This window comes from Acinonyx jubatus, chromosome A2 (assembly GCF_027475565.1).
Source record: "Acinonyx jubatus isolate Ajub_Pintada_27869175 chromosome A2, VMU_Ajub_asm_v1.0, whole genome shotgun sequence".
NCBI classification, from domain to species: domain Eukaryota; kingdom Metazoa; phylum Chordata; class Mammalia; order Carnivora; family Felidae; genus Acinonyx; species Acinonyx jubatus.
Genome location: NC_069383.1, coordinates 140813603 through 140829773, shown reverse-complemented (window position 1 = coordinate 140829773; position 16171 = coordinate 140813603). Strand labels below are relative to the sequence as shown.

At 38.2% G+C, this 16171-nt stretch overlaps 1 protein-coding gene across 1 annotated transcript; it reads right to left on the bottom strand.

The window, feature by feature from the left end:
* Nucleotides 1–13023: 13023 nt before the first annotated feature.
* HESX1 (HESX homeobox 1) lies at nt 13024–15738 on the bottom strand. The gene is made up of 4 exons (XM_015063228.3): nt 15456–15738; nt 14742–14941; nt 14340–14441; nt 13024–14243 (listed from the first exon to the last, which is right to left on the bottom strand). The coding sequence occupies exons 1-4, from the start codon at nt 15676–15678 to the stop codon at nt 14145–14147; spliced, it is 624 nt and encodes a 207-aa protein (XP_014918714.3). The 5' UTR covers nt 15679–15738; the 3' UTR covers nt 13024–14144.
* Nucleotides 15739–16171: the final 433 nt, after the last annotated feature.

Genomic DNA, 16171 nt, shown 5'->3' with positions numbered 1-16171 from the left:
TGTTTTCCCAGGACTATTTATTTGAAAGTCCAACTTTACCCCCATGATTTTACTTACTAAATTTCTATATGTCTTTGGGTCTGTATCTGAATTTCCTATCCTGTTCCACAAATCTATTTATCTATTCATGTGCTAGTATGATACTTTATATTTTTTTTAAAGATTTTATTTTTAAGTAATCTCTGTACCCAGTGTGGGGCTCAAACTCATAACCCCAAGATGAAGAGCCACACACTCCACCAACTGAGCCAGCTAGGTGCCCTATGCTTTTTAACTTAGTTTTTGTAGAATGTCTTAAGGTCTGATTGAGCTGTTGTAGATTTTTCTCTTTTGGTGTTTCCCTTACTATTGTTCATTTTTATTTTTCCCTATGAACTTTGGCATTAACTTTCTAGCTCCATAAATAAATTTGCTGAAGGAATGCCTGGGTGGCTCAGTCAGTTAAGTGTCTGACTCTTGATTTTGGCTCAGATCATGATCTTATGGTTTGTAAGATAGAAGCCCACATTGAGCTCTGTGCTGACAGCATAGAGCCTGCTTGGAATTCTCTCTCTTTCTGTCTTTCTCTCTCTGCCCCTACCGTGTGTGCATGCTCTCTCTCTCTCTCTCTGTCTCTCTCAGGATGGATAAATAAGCATTAAAAAAAAAAGAACTTTGTATTTTTGATAGTGCAGATAGAGATACCCTTGCTTTGTTCCTTATCTTTATGGAAATGTCCCTAGTGTTTCCCAGAGAAATAAAATATGTTAAGAAACTATCCATTAAAAAAAAGAAGAAAAAGATGAAAAGAAAAAGAAAATATCCATCAATTTCTATTTTCTTGCATTTTTTTAATAGATGTCAAATTTTGACAAAGGCTTCTTTAGGATCTATGGAGGTAATCATATGATTTTTCTTTCAAGATCTATTAATATGATATTTTATTAGATGTCCTAAGATTGAACCAATCTGCATTCCTGGAATGAAATCCTACTTGGTCATGATATATTATTTTTCTTAATGTTTACTTATTTTTGAGAGAGAGAGAGAGAAAGAGAGGGGCAGAGAAAGGGAGACAGAGGATCCAAAGCAGGCTCTGTACTGACAGCAGACAGCCCAACACAGGGCTGGGACTCATGAACCGTGAGATCATGACCAGAGCCATAGTCGGATGCTTAACTGACTGAGCCACCCAGGTGCCAATGGTATATTATTCTCTTAACATGGTGTTGTATCCTGTTTGCTAATGTTTTATTCAATATTTTTGTATCAATAGTCATAAGCAATCATAGTTTGTGATTTTCTTTCCTTTTCTTTTTTTTATTATCTTTTAAAAGCCAACTTCGTTTGATTTGGGTATCAACGTTGTACATTTGCTACATTCTACAATAATTTATGTAGCATTGGGACTATGTGGTGTTTGAAGGTTTAGTAGAATTCCCCTGTGAAACTATCTGGAGCTGGTTCTCTTTTGTGGAATAATGTTCTATTTCTTCCACAGAAATTGGTATATTTAAGATTTCTATCTTTAAAGGAATCAAATTTGGTAAACTCTGATTTTTTGTTTTATGTTTTTTGGTTTTTCAAAAGGTTTTATTTTTAAGTAATCTCTACACCCAACGTGGGGTTTGAACTCACAGCCCCAAGATCAAGAGTTTGTTCTACCCATGAAGTCAGCCAGGTGCCCCTGTTTTTTGTTTTTTGGGGTTCTTTTGTTTTTAATTCACCACTTTGTCTAGTTGTTTTTTTTTTGTTTGTTTATATATTTATTTTGAGAGACAGAGAGAGAGTGAGAGAGCAGGGGAGGGGCAGAAAGAAAGAGAGAGAGAGAGAGAGAGAGAATCCCAAGCAGGCTCCACTCTGTCAGCACAGAGCCTGATGCAGGGCTCGAACCCACGAACTGTGAGATCATGACCTGGGCTGAACCAAGAGCCAGACGCTTAACTGACTGAGCCACCCAGGTGCCCCTGTCTAGGTTTTTAAAATGTATTTGCTTAAAGGTCTACCAAATAGTCTCTTATGATTTAAAATTTTTCTTCTATTTAAATTACTCTTACTATTTCCCCTTGTCATTTCTTATTTTGCATATTTGTGTTTTCCTTCTTTTGCCTGATTAAGTTAGCAAGTGGCTTATCTATTTTAACTTTTTCCAAAAACAAATCACGATTTTGACTTGTTCAAACATACTATTTCTCTATTCTCTATCCACTAATTTCTGATTTTATCTAATCTTTGTGGTTTCCATTTCTGTACTTTGTTGTTGTTTGTTTATTCTGTAATTATTTTCTGATGTCTTGAGCTTGGAATCTTTTTACCACTCTCATTTTTAATGATATATATGGTTAGGGGTATGGATTTTCCTCTCATCCCTACTTTATATATACATTTATTTAATTGACTCTGTTATACAGTTTCATTATCAGTCTTCAGAGATTTGATAATTTTGGTTTGTCTCCCGCTCTGTACCCAAGAGTTAATAGGTTTAAAAATTTCCAGGTTGAAGATTCTTTTCATATTTAAACAATATGAAACTTACAAAAGTTGTAAGTATAGTACAAAAAATATTTTTCCCTGAAACATTTGAGAGTAAGTTACCAACTTCTAGCCCTAATCACCTCAAACACTTAGTGTGTATTTCCTTCAGACAGGTATGTTTCCTATATAACCACAATACAGGTACAGAAATGAGTAAATTAACATAATTAACATAGATGTTCTTGTTTTTCTTTTGTCCTGCAGAATCCCTCGCTTTCTCCCTTCTGCTCCTTTCCCGCTTTTACCATACAGTCTCCTCTCTCTTCCTTTTTACTCTTTTCTCCCCCAAAAGCATTGCCTTTCCAAAGGCTGCTCATGCACACATTTTAGTCCCTTCCCTGTAATCAGTACTTTGATGTACCAAGACTCTTCACATTTAAGGTGGACTTTCCCTATTGAAAAAAAATTTTGAGATGTAATTCACATACCATAAAATCAATTTTTTTAAAGTGTACAATTCAGGGAGTCTGGGTGGCTCAGTTGGTTAAGCATCCGACTCTTGATTTCAGCTCAGGTCATGATCTCATGGGTTTGTGAGATGAAGCCCCAAATTAGGCTCTACATTGACAGCATGGAGCCCTCTTGGGATTCTCTCCCTCTCTCTGCTCTTCCCCCACTTATGCGCACACATGCATGCTGTCTCTCTTTCAAAATAAATAAATGAATGGTTTTTTTTAAAGTATATAGGCGTACGTGGGTGGTTCAATTGGCTGAGCGCCCAGCTTCGGCTCAGGTCATGATCTCACGGTTTGTGAGTTAGAGCCCCGCGTCAGGCTCTGTGCTGACAGCTCAGAGCCTAGAGCCTCCTTCGGATTCTGTGTGTGTGTGTGTGTGTGTGTGTGTGTGTGTGTGTGTCTGCCCCTCCCCTGCTCATGCTCTGTCTATCTCTCTCAAAAATAAACATTTAAAAAAATGAATAAAGGGACACCTGGGTGGCTCAGTCGGTTAAGTGGCCGACTTTGGCTCAGGTCATGATCTCGCAGTCCGAGTTCAAGCCCCACGTCGGGCTCTGTGCTGACAGCTCAGAGCCTGGAGCCTGTTTCAGATTCTGTGTCTCCTTCTCTCTGACCCTCCCCCGTTCATGCTCTGTCTCTCTCTGTCTCAAAAATAAATAAACGTTAAAAAAAAAATTTAAAAAAACGAATAAAAAGTATACAATTCAGTGGTTTTTAGTACATTCACAAGATTGTGAAACCAGTACCATATCTAATTCCAGAACATTTTTATCACCCCCTAAAAACCCCATTATCATTAGCATCATTGTCCAACTCTGCTCCCAGCCCCTAGTAACCACTAATCTACTTTCTTTCTCTATGGTTTTGCTTATTGTGGACATTTCATAGAGTTGGAATCATATAAAAAGAGGCTTTTGTATTTGGCTCCTTTCACTTATCATGCTTTTTTCAAAATCTATCCATTGTAGAATATATGGTAGAATATATCAATACTTCATTCTTTTTTATGGCTGAATAATAGTCCCTTATATGGCTATACCGCATTTTCTTCAATTCATTAGTTAATGTTAATTGAGGTGTTTCCACCTTTGCACTCTTATGAATAATGTTGCTGTAAATATTCATGTACAAGTTTTTGCATGGACATGTTTTCGGTTTGAGTGTATATCTAAGACTAGAATTTCTGAGTAACATGGTAATTTTATGTTTAATTTTTTGAAGATCTGACAAATGCTATCCAATGTTATTGCACCATTTTACATTTCCACAGCAATGTTTGAGGGTTTCCATTTCTCTACATCCTTGTCAATAGTTGCTACTATCTATCTTTGTAAAAAATTATCTCTATCCTAGTGGTCGTGCGGTGGTATTTCATTGTGGTTTTGATTTGCATTTTCTGGGCTTTCTCTTTCCTGTGATTTTAACCCAGTCTGCCTTTACAGCCCCTACTCTTTTTGTTTGTTTGTTTATTTGAGAGAGACCGAGAGTAGGGGAGGGGCAGAGATAGAGGGAGAATTGCAAGCCTGCCCCGCACAGTCAGCGTAGAACTGGATCTCACATTCATGACATCATGACCCCAGGCGAAATCAAGTCAGATGCCTAACTGACTGAGCCACCCAGGCAGCCCAGAGTCCCTACTCTTAACCTCTCTTCTATAACAGATACCACATAAAGAGAAAAAAGTAAAAATCCCCTTTGGACTACCTCTTAATGCCACAGTAACCACTTGTTACAGCTCCAACAGTTTATTATAAATTTATTATATATCCTTATAGACCTTGTCCCTGCATATGAGCACTCTTAGGGTCATTTTAGTTTACTTTTGTTTTTTACATAAATGATGCTGTAATATGCATATTCTGTAATTTGCTTCTTTTTACTCAACATGCTATTATTTTTAAAAGTCTATAAGCATGTATTATGTAAATAAGAATTACTGTAAGTGGAATAATGGCATCTTCTAGATGAGTGAGTACATCTGGATTTCTTCTATAAATTTCTGATTGCTATTTTAGGGTAACAGACTTAAATCTAGTGATTTTGTTAAATCTTAATTGTAAGTTTTAATATTTATATAAACAAGAATGTACATATCTCTAGCCAAAATACCACTTATATTTAGAGAATATGTTATTTCTAAGGAATTCTGGGAACTTAATAGATGCTGATTACTTTAACTATCAAACACTCAGCCCCCCTACCTCCCCTACCTCCAAAAAAAGAAAAGAAAAAAACAAAACTTCAGTGTACTTCTTTTTAACTTAAAAATTTTTTAATGTTTATTTTTGAGAGAGAGAGAGAGAGAGCGTGAGTAGGGAAGGGGCAGAGACAGAGGGAGACACAGAATCAAAAGCAGGCTGCAGTCTTTGAGCTGTCAGCACAGAACCTGACGGGGGGCGTGAACCCGCGAAGCGTGAGATCATGACCTGAGCTGAAGTCAGACTCTCAACCAACTGAGCCACCCAGGCACCCCCAGTGTACTTTTTAATATATTGCCATTAGAGCTGTTAACTATGTCTTCTGGAAGGTTTAGTGGGAAGAGGCAACTGTAGAGTTGGGCAGAACTTAGTCTGAATCATACCTAAGCCACTTCCTAGCTGTGTGGCCCTGGTCAAATTATTTAGTCTTTCTGTATCCCACAATTTACTCATCTATAAAGTGGGGATAATAAGTCATCATAATAAAAATATCTGAGGTTAGGTTTTCTTATCTTTAAAGTGGGTTGGCTATATCCAACCTGCAGAGCTGTTGTGAAAATTAAATCAGATAATTTATGTGAAGTACCATATTGTGTAGCTCGTGGTAGGCAGCTAATAAATGGTGATATTAATTATTGTTTTTATTAATAGTATCATCTTTTATCTTTATGACTTTGGTGAGGAGGCTCATTCAATTCATTGTTTGTTATGCAAAAGGATACTGATAGGCTAAAAAATGTCATAAAGATCTGTAGATCATAGAAATAACCTATTAAGATACTAGAAACACAATGGGTAATCACAGGAATGGGAAGGTGTCAGATAAAGCAGAGGGAAATAACCGTAAAGGATAAGACTGAGATTTGTCTAAAAATATTTCAGTTTAGGGGCACCCAGATAGCTCAGTCCGTTAAGTGTCCAGCTTCAGCTTAGGCATGTTCTCACAGCTCATGAGTTCAAGCCCTGCATCAGACTCTCTGCTATCAGCACAGAGCCTGCTTTGGATCCTCTGCCTCCCTCCCCTGCTCTCTCTATCTCTCAAAAATAAACATTGAAAAAATAAAAATATTTCAAATCATGTATGTAAAAATCATAAGATTAAAAGGTAAATGTTAAGAAATTATGAGTCAAACTATAGTAATCAAATGTTTACTGTATAAGGAACTGACACAAATCAGTAAGAAAAACTGTAAGACTATATTGCTTACAACAGTGCTGTTTTTATAACCCCTCAAACTCAGTGGTTGGAAACTCTCTCACAGGCCTGGGATTTGGAAGAATATAGGCAGGTTTGGCTGGGCTTGCCTTGGCTGCAGGCTGCAGGTTAGGTTGAGGTCTGCTTCATGTTTCTCAATTTGGAGGCTAACCTAAAGGGGCAGTAGGTACTCAGAGTGTGTGCTTCTCCTGGCAATAGCAGAAGAGCAAGTAGATAAGGGGAATGTCTCTTGAGGCCTCTTCCTGGAACTGGTACTGCATCACTTCTGTCCACATTCTATTGGCTAAAGGAGATCACATGACCAAACCCAACAGCAGCGGAGGTGGCAGATGTACTCTGCCCTCAATAATGGGTGGTGCTGCAAAGCCACAGGCCAAAGGGCATGGATGTATGATTTTAAAATATGGAGGGCATGGGGCACCTGGGTGGCTCACTCAGTTGAGCATCCGACTTCGGCTCAAGTCATGATCTCATGGTTCATGAGTTTGAGCCCGGCATCGGTCTCCCTGCTGTCAGAGCAGAGCCCGCTTCAGATCCTCTGTCTGCCCTCTCTTGCACTCTCTCTCCCTTTCAAAAAAAAAAAAAAATACAGAGGGCATGAAAAACTGAACAGTGACTCAACATACCACAGACTGCCAAGAAAGTAATAGGTGAAGTAGGATTGACCAAATGAGAAGATAAAGTTATCAGGTAACATGCCAAAAGTTGAATCTCAAAAAATCAAGTTGAAATAACAATGAGAAATCACTTTTCATCTGCAAAATTAGCAAAAGTATTTCTAAAAATGATTAAATTCAGTCAGGATGAGGTAAAACAAGCAAATAAGTAAAAGATTTTCATTTTTGTAGTAATAGTGCAAAGAAACAATGGCATCTTTGAAGGTACTTAAAAGCTTGTTATTTATTTTCCTGAGCATGGTTTGAATTTTTGAGAGAATACATCAAAAAGGTAAAATTTGTCCTAAATTTCAATTTCTATGCCTAATACAGCTAACACACACACATGCAAATAATTGTTTTGGATCCCATTTAATTTTTTTAGGAATTCTCTGCCTTTTTAACATAGTTCTAACACTTTTCTCTAATGTACTTTTCCTAGTAATAGTGATTTTCAAATGTTTTAAAGCTTTGGGACCCTATTTGAAGTCTAGAATAAACTAGCATGTGGCAATCAAAGTAGAGATCATCGGAAAATTCTGTTAGCATGGTTACTGTTATTACTCATAAGGATGATCATTACTTGTAAAATTATTATTTGCAGGGATTCACTTGCAAATTGCTAAGAAAACCTTTTCTCATGACAGTATCAGAAGTAAAACAAATAGAAGTAGGTAAGTAAAGTCCCCTGCCTCCTGAGTGTGTAAGTTACAGGGCCAAACATGATCCAGTTCTTGCATATTTAGTAATTTTCAAATGTCCCAAAGCTTGCAGTACTTTAAATTCACTGCCTTCTCCTTTTCCCACATAGTAGCTAAAGCCTCCCAAATTTCCCTTCTCTCTCTATAATCTCCACCTTTCCATCTCCACCACCCCTACCTTTACCCAGGTAAGGTAAAGGTCAACAACTTCAAAAATACGTATTGCAACTATAGGTAGGCGGGTCCCCTCAATCCGGCCTTTAACTTCACCCCGCATCCTGTTTCTGTCTTCCTAAACCATGGTGCAACCCTAGTTACTTAGTAAACAAACATGGTTCGCCATTTCCCACCACATCGTTTTACTTCCTTGGCCTTTTTCAAAGGTTCTCCATAACCTGTATCCACCCCTAATGGGCAGTCTGGCTGCATAATTTGGGGGGTTCAATGCAAATTAAAATTGTAGGACTATTGGGCCAAAAATTATTAAGATTTTCAAAATGGCAGCAGCAGAGCATCAAACCAAGTATGGGGCCGTTCTGAACACAGGGTCCTGTGTAACTACAGGGGGTGCATTGTGCCCACAAAGTTGGCCATGCCAACAGTCACCCATCACTGTAGAGAGGCCACCATTCTTGCTGTCCAGCTTCCGAGTCTTCTTACATATTGTTTCCTCACCTGGAACACCGTCCTCCCAACACCCAGCTCCTGCCCACATTAAGCTTTAGTCTTTTCACAGACCTATTCATGTAGAGGCAACGAGTTGAGAGTTGGTCTTTACATATGTCTGATCCATCCCCTCCTATAGCTTATAGTAGTCCTGACCATCTACAAATCTACAAACATTAATTTAGACCTTAATTATATGCTTCCAGGGGCGCCTGGGTGGCGCAGTCGGTTAAGCGTCCGACTTCAGCCAGGTCACGATCTCGCGGTCCGTGAGTTCGAGCCCCGCGTCAGGCTCTGGGCTGATGGCTCAGAGCCTGGAGCCTGTTTCCCATTCTGTGTCTCCCTCTCTCTCTGCCCCTCCCCCGTTCATGCTCTGTCTCTCTCTGTCCCAAAAAAAATAAATAAACGTTGAAAAAAAATTTAGAAAAAAAAAATTATATGCTTCCATGTGTTATTGTCTTACTGTTTCATTCATTCATTCATTCATCCATTCACCAGATATTGTATGCCAAATATTTGCCATGACTTTGCTAGGCACTGGGTATAGTAAGTCCCAAAACAGCAGAAACCTTGTTTTACTTGTTCACCATTCCATCCCCATAGTCTCACATAGTGATGGGCTCGTGGCAGATACTGAACAAATTGTTGTTGAATAACTGTTAACCAGTATTTTCTCTCCATCATATAGTGAGCTCCTAGAGACCAAGAACTGTTGTTGTTTTTTTTTTAATGTTTATATATTTTTGAGACAGAGAGAGACAGAGCATGAATGGGGGAGGGGCAGAGAGAGAGGGAGATACAGAATCCAAAGCAGGCTCCAGGCTCTGAGCCATCAGCCCAGAGCCCGACGCGGGGCTCGAACTCACAAACCGTGAGATCGTGACCTGAGCTGAAGTCGGACACTCAACCGACTGAGCCACCCAGGCGCCCCTGTTTTTATTTGTTCCAAGACTGCTGATTGAGAACCCGCTATGTGCCACATATTGTTCCAGACATAACAACACTGTTCTAGACAACTTTCTTTACTTCTTCTATATTCCCTAGCACATTACTATAAGTGAACATTTCCTGATCATTTTGTATTTGCCAGGAATTAGTCTAAGCCTTATCCATTATCTCATTTAATTCCCCCAATGATTCTATGAAATAGGTCCCATTTTATCCCCATTTTATAGATGACAAAATCGAGGCTGAAGGAGATTAAAGAACTGACCCAAAGTCAAATACCTATTGGGGTTTGAACCCGGGTGACCAGACTCTACATTGCTAGGCTGCCTCCAATGAGTATTTTTTGAATGACTGACTTGACTGAAATAGAGAGCTCAAGGAAGAGTAGTATTGGTGGCTCAATACACCATCAAATAGGGGCTGTGTCCTGTAAAACCACTGTTAGGCAATTTCTTGACCAACACCAGATACAATAGATGTATGGTTCTTTGCAAGCTTGTAACGTGGTAAATAGGACATAAACTGTGGCATCATTTACTTCATCATATGAACTTCCAGTCATAAAATGCTAAATAAAGGAGATGCCCACTAGGCTATCCAAGGATGCCTGGAAGAAGAGACCAGACATGAAGCTCCTAAATGTTAACTCTTTACTAGACAGAAGGTAAGCAATAAACTTTTTGGGCTGGGGTTCGGTTGTGGGACCCAGTAATTCCTGTTGACGCCAACAAGCTTCCTAAGCCATCAGCAGGGGAAAAGGAAAAGGGTGGGAATAAGAAAACAAGAGAGAGAAAAATGGGAAGGCGTGAGTCTAATGAGATGTGGACTGCTCAGACCCATCAAGAGCTGCCTTCGCTGCTGCTCGGCCACTGTGGGCTGCTGCCCCAGCAGGAGACAGAACACTTCAAATGAGCTTTAGGGACGCCTGGGTGGCTCAGTCAGTTAAGCATCTATCGACTCTTGATTTTGCCTCAGGTCGTGATCTTGCAATGTGTGAGTTCGAGCCCCGTGTTGGGCTCTGCGCTAACAGTGCTGACAGTTTGGAGCTTGCTTGGGATTTTCTCTCTCTCCCTCTCTCTGCTCCTCCCCAGTTCATGCTCTCTCTTTCTCTCACAATAAATAAAGTTAAAAATAAATAAATAAATAAATAAATAAATAAATAAATAAATAAACAAAATGAGCTTTACATGCAGCCAAAGACACACGGAAAGGCTTTTAGTCCCATGGGGCTCAGCGAGATGGAGAGGGCAGGTCACCATGTCATACTTTGATTTCTGTTCCTCATCAAGTAAATGGACTCAGCTCCCTGCCTTTGAAAGAAGTAAAAACAAGGCCCAGGTTGATGCTGTGTGCTGGGTTTGGTAATGGGGGATTCATGCGATTCGTGTGATGTGTGATAAGATGCAGGGAGTGAAAGCAGCTATTAACACTGATTAACTCAAAAGTTGACCACCAGCACACACAGCCATTGTTTCCAACAGCACTCTCTAGCGATGGGCTTTGTCTGGCTGGCTTCACAAGAGACAAATGCCATTACAGGAGACCAAATAACCTTATTTAGGCAGCCGTCAGATAATAGAGACGCTCTAGGTATTAGCCTGACTGCATTAGTTTGATTTGTTACTACTGTTCACCTTGTCCTGGGTATTAATGGAGACAAAGGCTTGGAATTACCAGGAGCAGAGATAAGCTGTGGATTAGAGCCTGTGTGTTTTGAGGGAAAGACAATTCTATCTTGAGTTTTCATTTCCATTTCCACCTTGCTTGATTTTTCCTCAAAGTTAAAGTCCAGCTTTTTCCCTGAATATCATTATATTCACTCCAAAGTACTAGCAGTTATAATTGCTTTAAAAAAAAAAAGTTACTAACTCATTATTTCCTCTAACAAGATCAATCAGCCTTTATCTTTGGAAATGATTTTGGGGGAAATTCACTTATAATCTTGTATATTATTTTGCTTCTTTGAATATTTTAATATATTACAGACTCACTTCAAAACATTTAAGGATATTATGTTATTAGTATCTGAAAATATGTGAAATATCTGAAAGAACGTGCATATTATATTCATAGTTACTTCTTTAATATTACAAATTCTAGTATTATTTAAATTTTTTCTGACTTCCAAATGTTATTTTTTATAGATGCATCGTTTCTATTATAAATGATTTCAGTTATAAGTATGTACCTTCAGTTGTAAACACAACTTATCTCAATGATAGATAAAATTGAATTTTAGACCCATGTAAATAGGTTATATTATGGTCACTAGAGAATTCTGAGATAATGATATTCTAGAGTTATTGTTTCTTTCCTCACCAGACTTTTTATAGGTATGACCAGGTTTTATAACTAAAAAATAAATTTAAGTGCATTATTAGTTATTAATCAATGTGATATTGTTTCATTTTTTTCAAAGTCTAGCACTTTATATAGAAATTTCCCACTCTTCACAGTTAGGTTTAATTTCAGGTAAATTCTAGATAAACTATGATTACTCTCTGAAATATCAATTTGTGAAAAGTACTACTTTAAAAATACTTAAGTGTTAATATTGTAAAATAGCTTGTAATATGCAGGGCTGAAATCCTCTTCTAAACTAAGCAAACATTAGGAAAGGGATAGAGCTAGATGTCTGACATGGTAAGATGTCAGAAAGATGCACAGAATGTTAAGTGTGATGACATTTAAAAAAATAATAAATAGAGGGGCACCTGGGTGGCTCAGTTGGTTAAGCGACCGACTTCAGGTCATGATCTCATAATTCATGGGTTCGAGCCCACATCCCCACACCGGGCTCTTTGCGGACAGGGTGGAGTCTGGTTGGATCCGGTCTTCCTCTCTCTCTGCCCCTCGCTGGCTTGTGCACACACACTGTCTCTCTCCCTCTCTCGCAAGAATAAACATTTTTTAAAAAAACTTTTAAAAAAGTAACAAATAGAAATGCGTGTGTATATCTATGTATACATATGTACCTGCCTTCGTGTAGAAAAAGAGACATAACAATGTTTAATGATGATTATCTGGGAAGGATGAGGCTTGAGAGAGATTTTCTTCTATTTCTACATTACTTGAATTGTTTACAATATGTAAATATGATGTTTGGGATAAAAATAAAAGACTGTTTGAGAAGCCTACCCATCACGCGACACTTTCCTCTCCAATGCACTCCAGTTGACTTCCAGTCCTCAACTTAATATAACTTCACAGAAACCTAATGAAGAGCAAAGAAAGCTCCCAGTGGATGAATTCTTACTGATATATTTCATAAATAGTGCTTCACATTTTGTATTAGTGAAAGCAGCTCCTTATATTGGGAAAAATGGCCCAGTCTGACAGTAGACTTCCTTGGAAAACATGTAATGCCTCTGGTTTTCCAGTGGCTGCCCTTCTGTTCTTCCTCCCTCTCCATCTCAGCAATAGTGGAACAGAATAAGACCGTCTATTGCTGACTAGTTGTTGGGACACAGAGCTCTCTATCCCCAATGTGCTCTCCCTAAATGATCTTTTAAAAGCTCTAAAATCTGAGTCACACTCCTTTTCCTCAGTGATAATACGCACACTCCTTTTCATCTTTCTCATGCAATTAAACAAACAAAAATGTATATAGTAGGTATAGATTCAATAATTCAACAAGAATCTTCTACTGTGGTCATTGCTAGGAAAGAAGAGAACAGAGGAGCAGGAAAGAAAAGGGAGGGGAGGATTCAACTCAATGAGGACAGCTGAAATATAGTTTCCAGGAGACCAAGTCAAAGTCCTCAAGCAAACATTTCAAAGAGCATACCCACTCTGGCCTTCCACTAATTAACTAGAAAACAAACACCCAGACTTCCAGTGGTAGGACTTCTTTTTTGTGATGCATCTTACCTATTCCTTCCCATCTTTAGTTGATAGGTACAATGGCAAGTGCAAGAAAAATACATAGTTTTTGTCCCAAAAAAGTGCCCTGATTTTTTTCTAGCAACTATGTCGCAGCACATACAAAAGGCAGATCAGTTACCTCATCAGTCAACGTATTACTTTTAACAACAAAATATACAGTTGTTTGGAAACCACTAAACTAGAAATAGATATTAGCCCGATGATCATTATTCCTTTAATGAATGAAAGTAAAACACAACATTAAATAGGTAGGAAAATATTTTAAAATTTGCATGTATTTGCAGCTCAATCCCTTTTGCAATATAATACCAAGGGTATGAATATGACAACTGATGTCTTTCTATCTCTACTTTGGCATAATGATTTTGCTTAAAAAAAAAAAACAGCTTGAAACTGTTAGAAGGAAACATGCTAGAAGGATTTGTATTGATACGTGGTGAGAAAGTTTCACTGCTGTATGTCAGAAATTAAGAGGAGCTAATAATCATGTTTCAAAATGCACTTGAAGAAAACTAATTGAAACAGAGCATATCTTTGTGCCATTCTCCAGATTATTTTACTTGAATTATTCTGTAAATAGAATCCAGCTTGTGGAGTCACTTAGTCATGAGCTTGCTGATTTTAGCGAACTAGTTTCTTAGATTAAATTTGCTCACTTAAAAAATAGCTGGCTTTTTCTGAAAATGTTTATTAAAATATATAGGAAAGGCCTTTATTGTAACTAAAAGTGCCCATGTATAATAGGTACCACGTTTTAATAGTGAATATTTACAATATATTTTCGGAAGAAAAATGACAACACTCAGATTAAATGCAGAAAAGATCACACTTTTTAAAATTTCATATCTCCATTGATTCCTCGGGTTCTGCAATTGTAAAATAATCTCACGTGGTCAGTTTTCCGTCTACTCCAGGAGATTCGTGTTGAAATTTTTTTTCGCCATTAGAAACTGTGATTCTCTATGGGACCTTTTCAGCTTTGCACGCCGATTTTGGAACCAGATCTAAAATTAAGGAAAAATAAAGTAGATCTCAGGAACATTATTTTACTATTCTTAACATTTCCATCATCACAGGTAACAGCTAGGTTTGAAAATTACCTGGATTCTGTCTTCCTCTAGATTCAGTTTTCGAGCTAAGTCTTCTCTGATATCAATGCCAGGATAGCAGTTTACTCTAAAGACATTTTCCAACACTTCAATCTATGAATAAGGTAATAGTTACATAAAATGTTGATATTTCGTATGTCATTATAAAATGGGCTTTAATTCGTATAGCAAAATAATTGTATTTACATCTTGGGCAATTAATCTATATATGCCTTTTACATTTTTTAAATGACTATCCAGAAACTGTCAAAAAAAAAAAAACCCACCTCCATAGAGTCTATTGTTTCATTAACAAGGCTTCTAAACTGAGATCCCAAAGTGATTGGGCTTTTGCCCAACAGGGCGTTAGTTAAAACCTTTGTATTATCATTATTGCTTGAAAAAACTTCCCACCTGGTTTTGAGTAAAAGCGGTTCTTGGTCTTCGTCCTCTATACCAACTCAGTTCTCTTTTCAAAGACAGTCTTTCTGAGGGTGAAAAGTAATTTTCATATTTCAAAAATCTTTCTTCTGGCACTGGACGATCCACAGTATAAGGGAATGAGATCCCGTTAGGAAGGCTCGGGATATGTACACATAGGTTAATATCTTTCCCTAAAAGCAGAAAAATAAACTCCATCTTAGATGTCCAAACCTGTATTCCACAAAGTTCTATAAGAAGGAATTTCAGGAACTTGTCTTTAATTTTCCTGGGGAAATTCCTCTGGGTTTCACAAGAGAACTGACCTCTCATCAACCAAAAACCAAAAAGCAAACAAAGATGGAGATCCTGCCTTGCTGCTAGAGAACATTTTGATCTCTGAATGTCATGTATTTTTTCAGTGAAAAAATAGAATATCTGATGTGTCAAATACAAGAGACCTTTTGAAATAAATGCAGGTTCTTGGCATTTCCTGTGAACGAACTTTATACTCCCTTGGATCTAAGGCCAATTCTCTTTTCATTTCCTATAGAACTCAGCTGGAGGCACTGAAAGTCCTAGATACTTCAGTTATGTAATTGGATGAAACTGCAGTTTTTCTCTAACTCTACGTAATATGAAATAAAGGCCAAAATAAACACTGCAGACGAAATAACAAAGAATTTAAAAAATTAACTTGTGGTGTACCTGAGGAGCCGCAGGTGTCTGCCCAGGGCCTGTGGGGTTTCATTGATGGAACACAGTCTTTCTTCTGGTCCAATCCCAAAATGCTCTCAATTGAAAAGGAGCAGGGCGAGGGTTTGCTTTCCCCGTGCCGAGCCCCTTCCTGCAGGCTGGGAGACATCCTCGAGTGGGCTGCACAGAACAGCGGCTCTGGCCTCTCCTTGCTTCTTGGCTGGCTCTGCCCCATGTGTACAGGGCTGGGATCTTCCTGTGGTTCACCTCCTGGCTCCGCTGACAAGGGGGCTGGATTTAGAACGTCACTAATTAAAATCCTGTCTTAGAAAGTTTTAGCATGTCAATGAACACTCTCCCAGCCAGCAGCTTGAGGAGTTAATTGTTTATTTGTTTGCAAGTAATTAGCAACTAATGGCTACACCAGGGGGGCCACCTACAGGGACAAAAAGTGTTATCTCTCCTAAGCAGAACACAGACTTAACTTTCTCGAAAGAAGTGATGCACAAACTAGCACTCCTCTTTTATTTGAAATCATTAATGTATAAAATCATGCCTTTTATTCTGAAGTTTATACTTTCATGGACTCCAGTTACCTAAACACACAGGCAAGATAGGAGAGCAGTCAAGTAATAAATAATCTAATTTAAGTGAATTTTCTTCCAAGGAAATTGGAAAAAATAATAATCTCTTAATGCTATTATGGTAATTCCAATGAAAATGCCTGT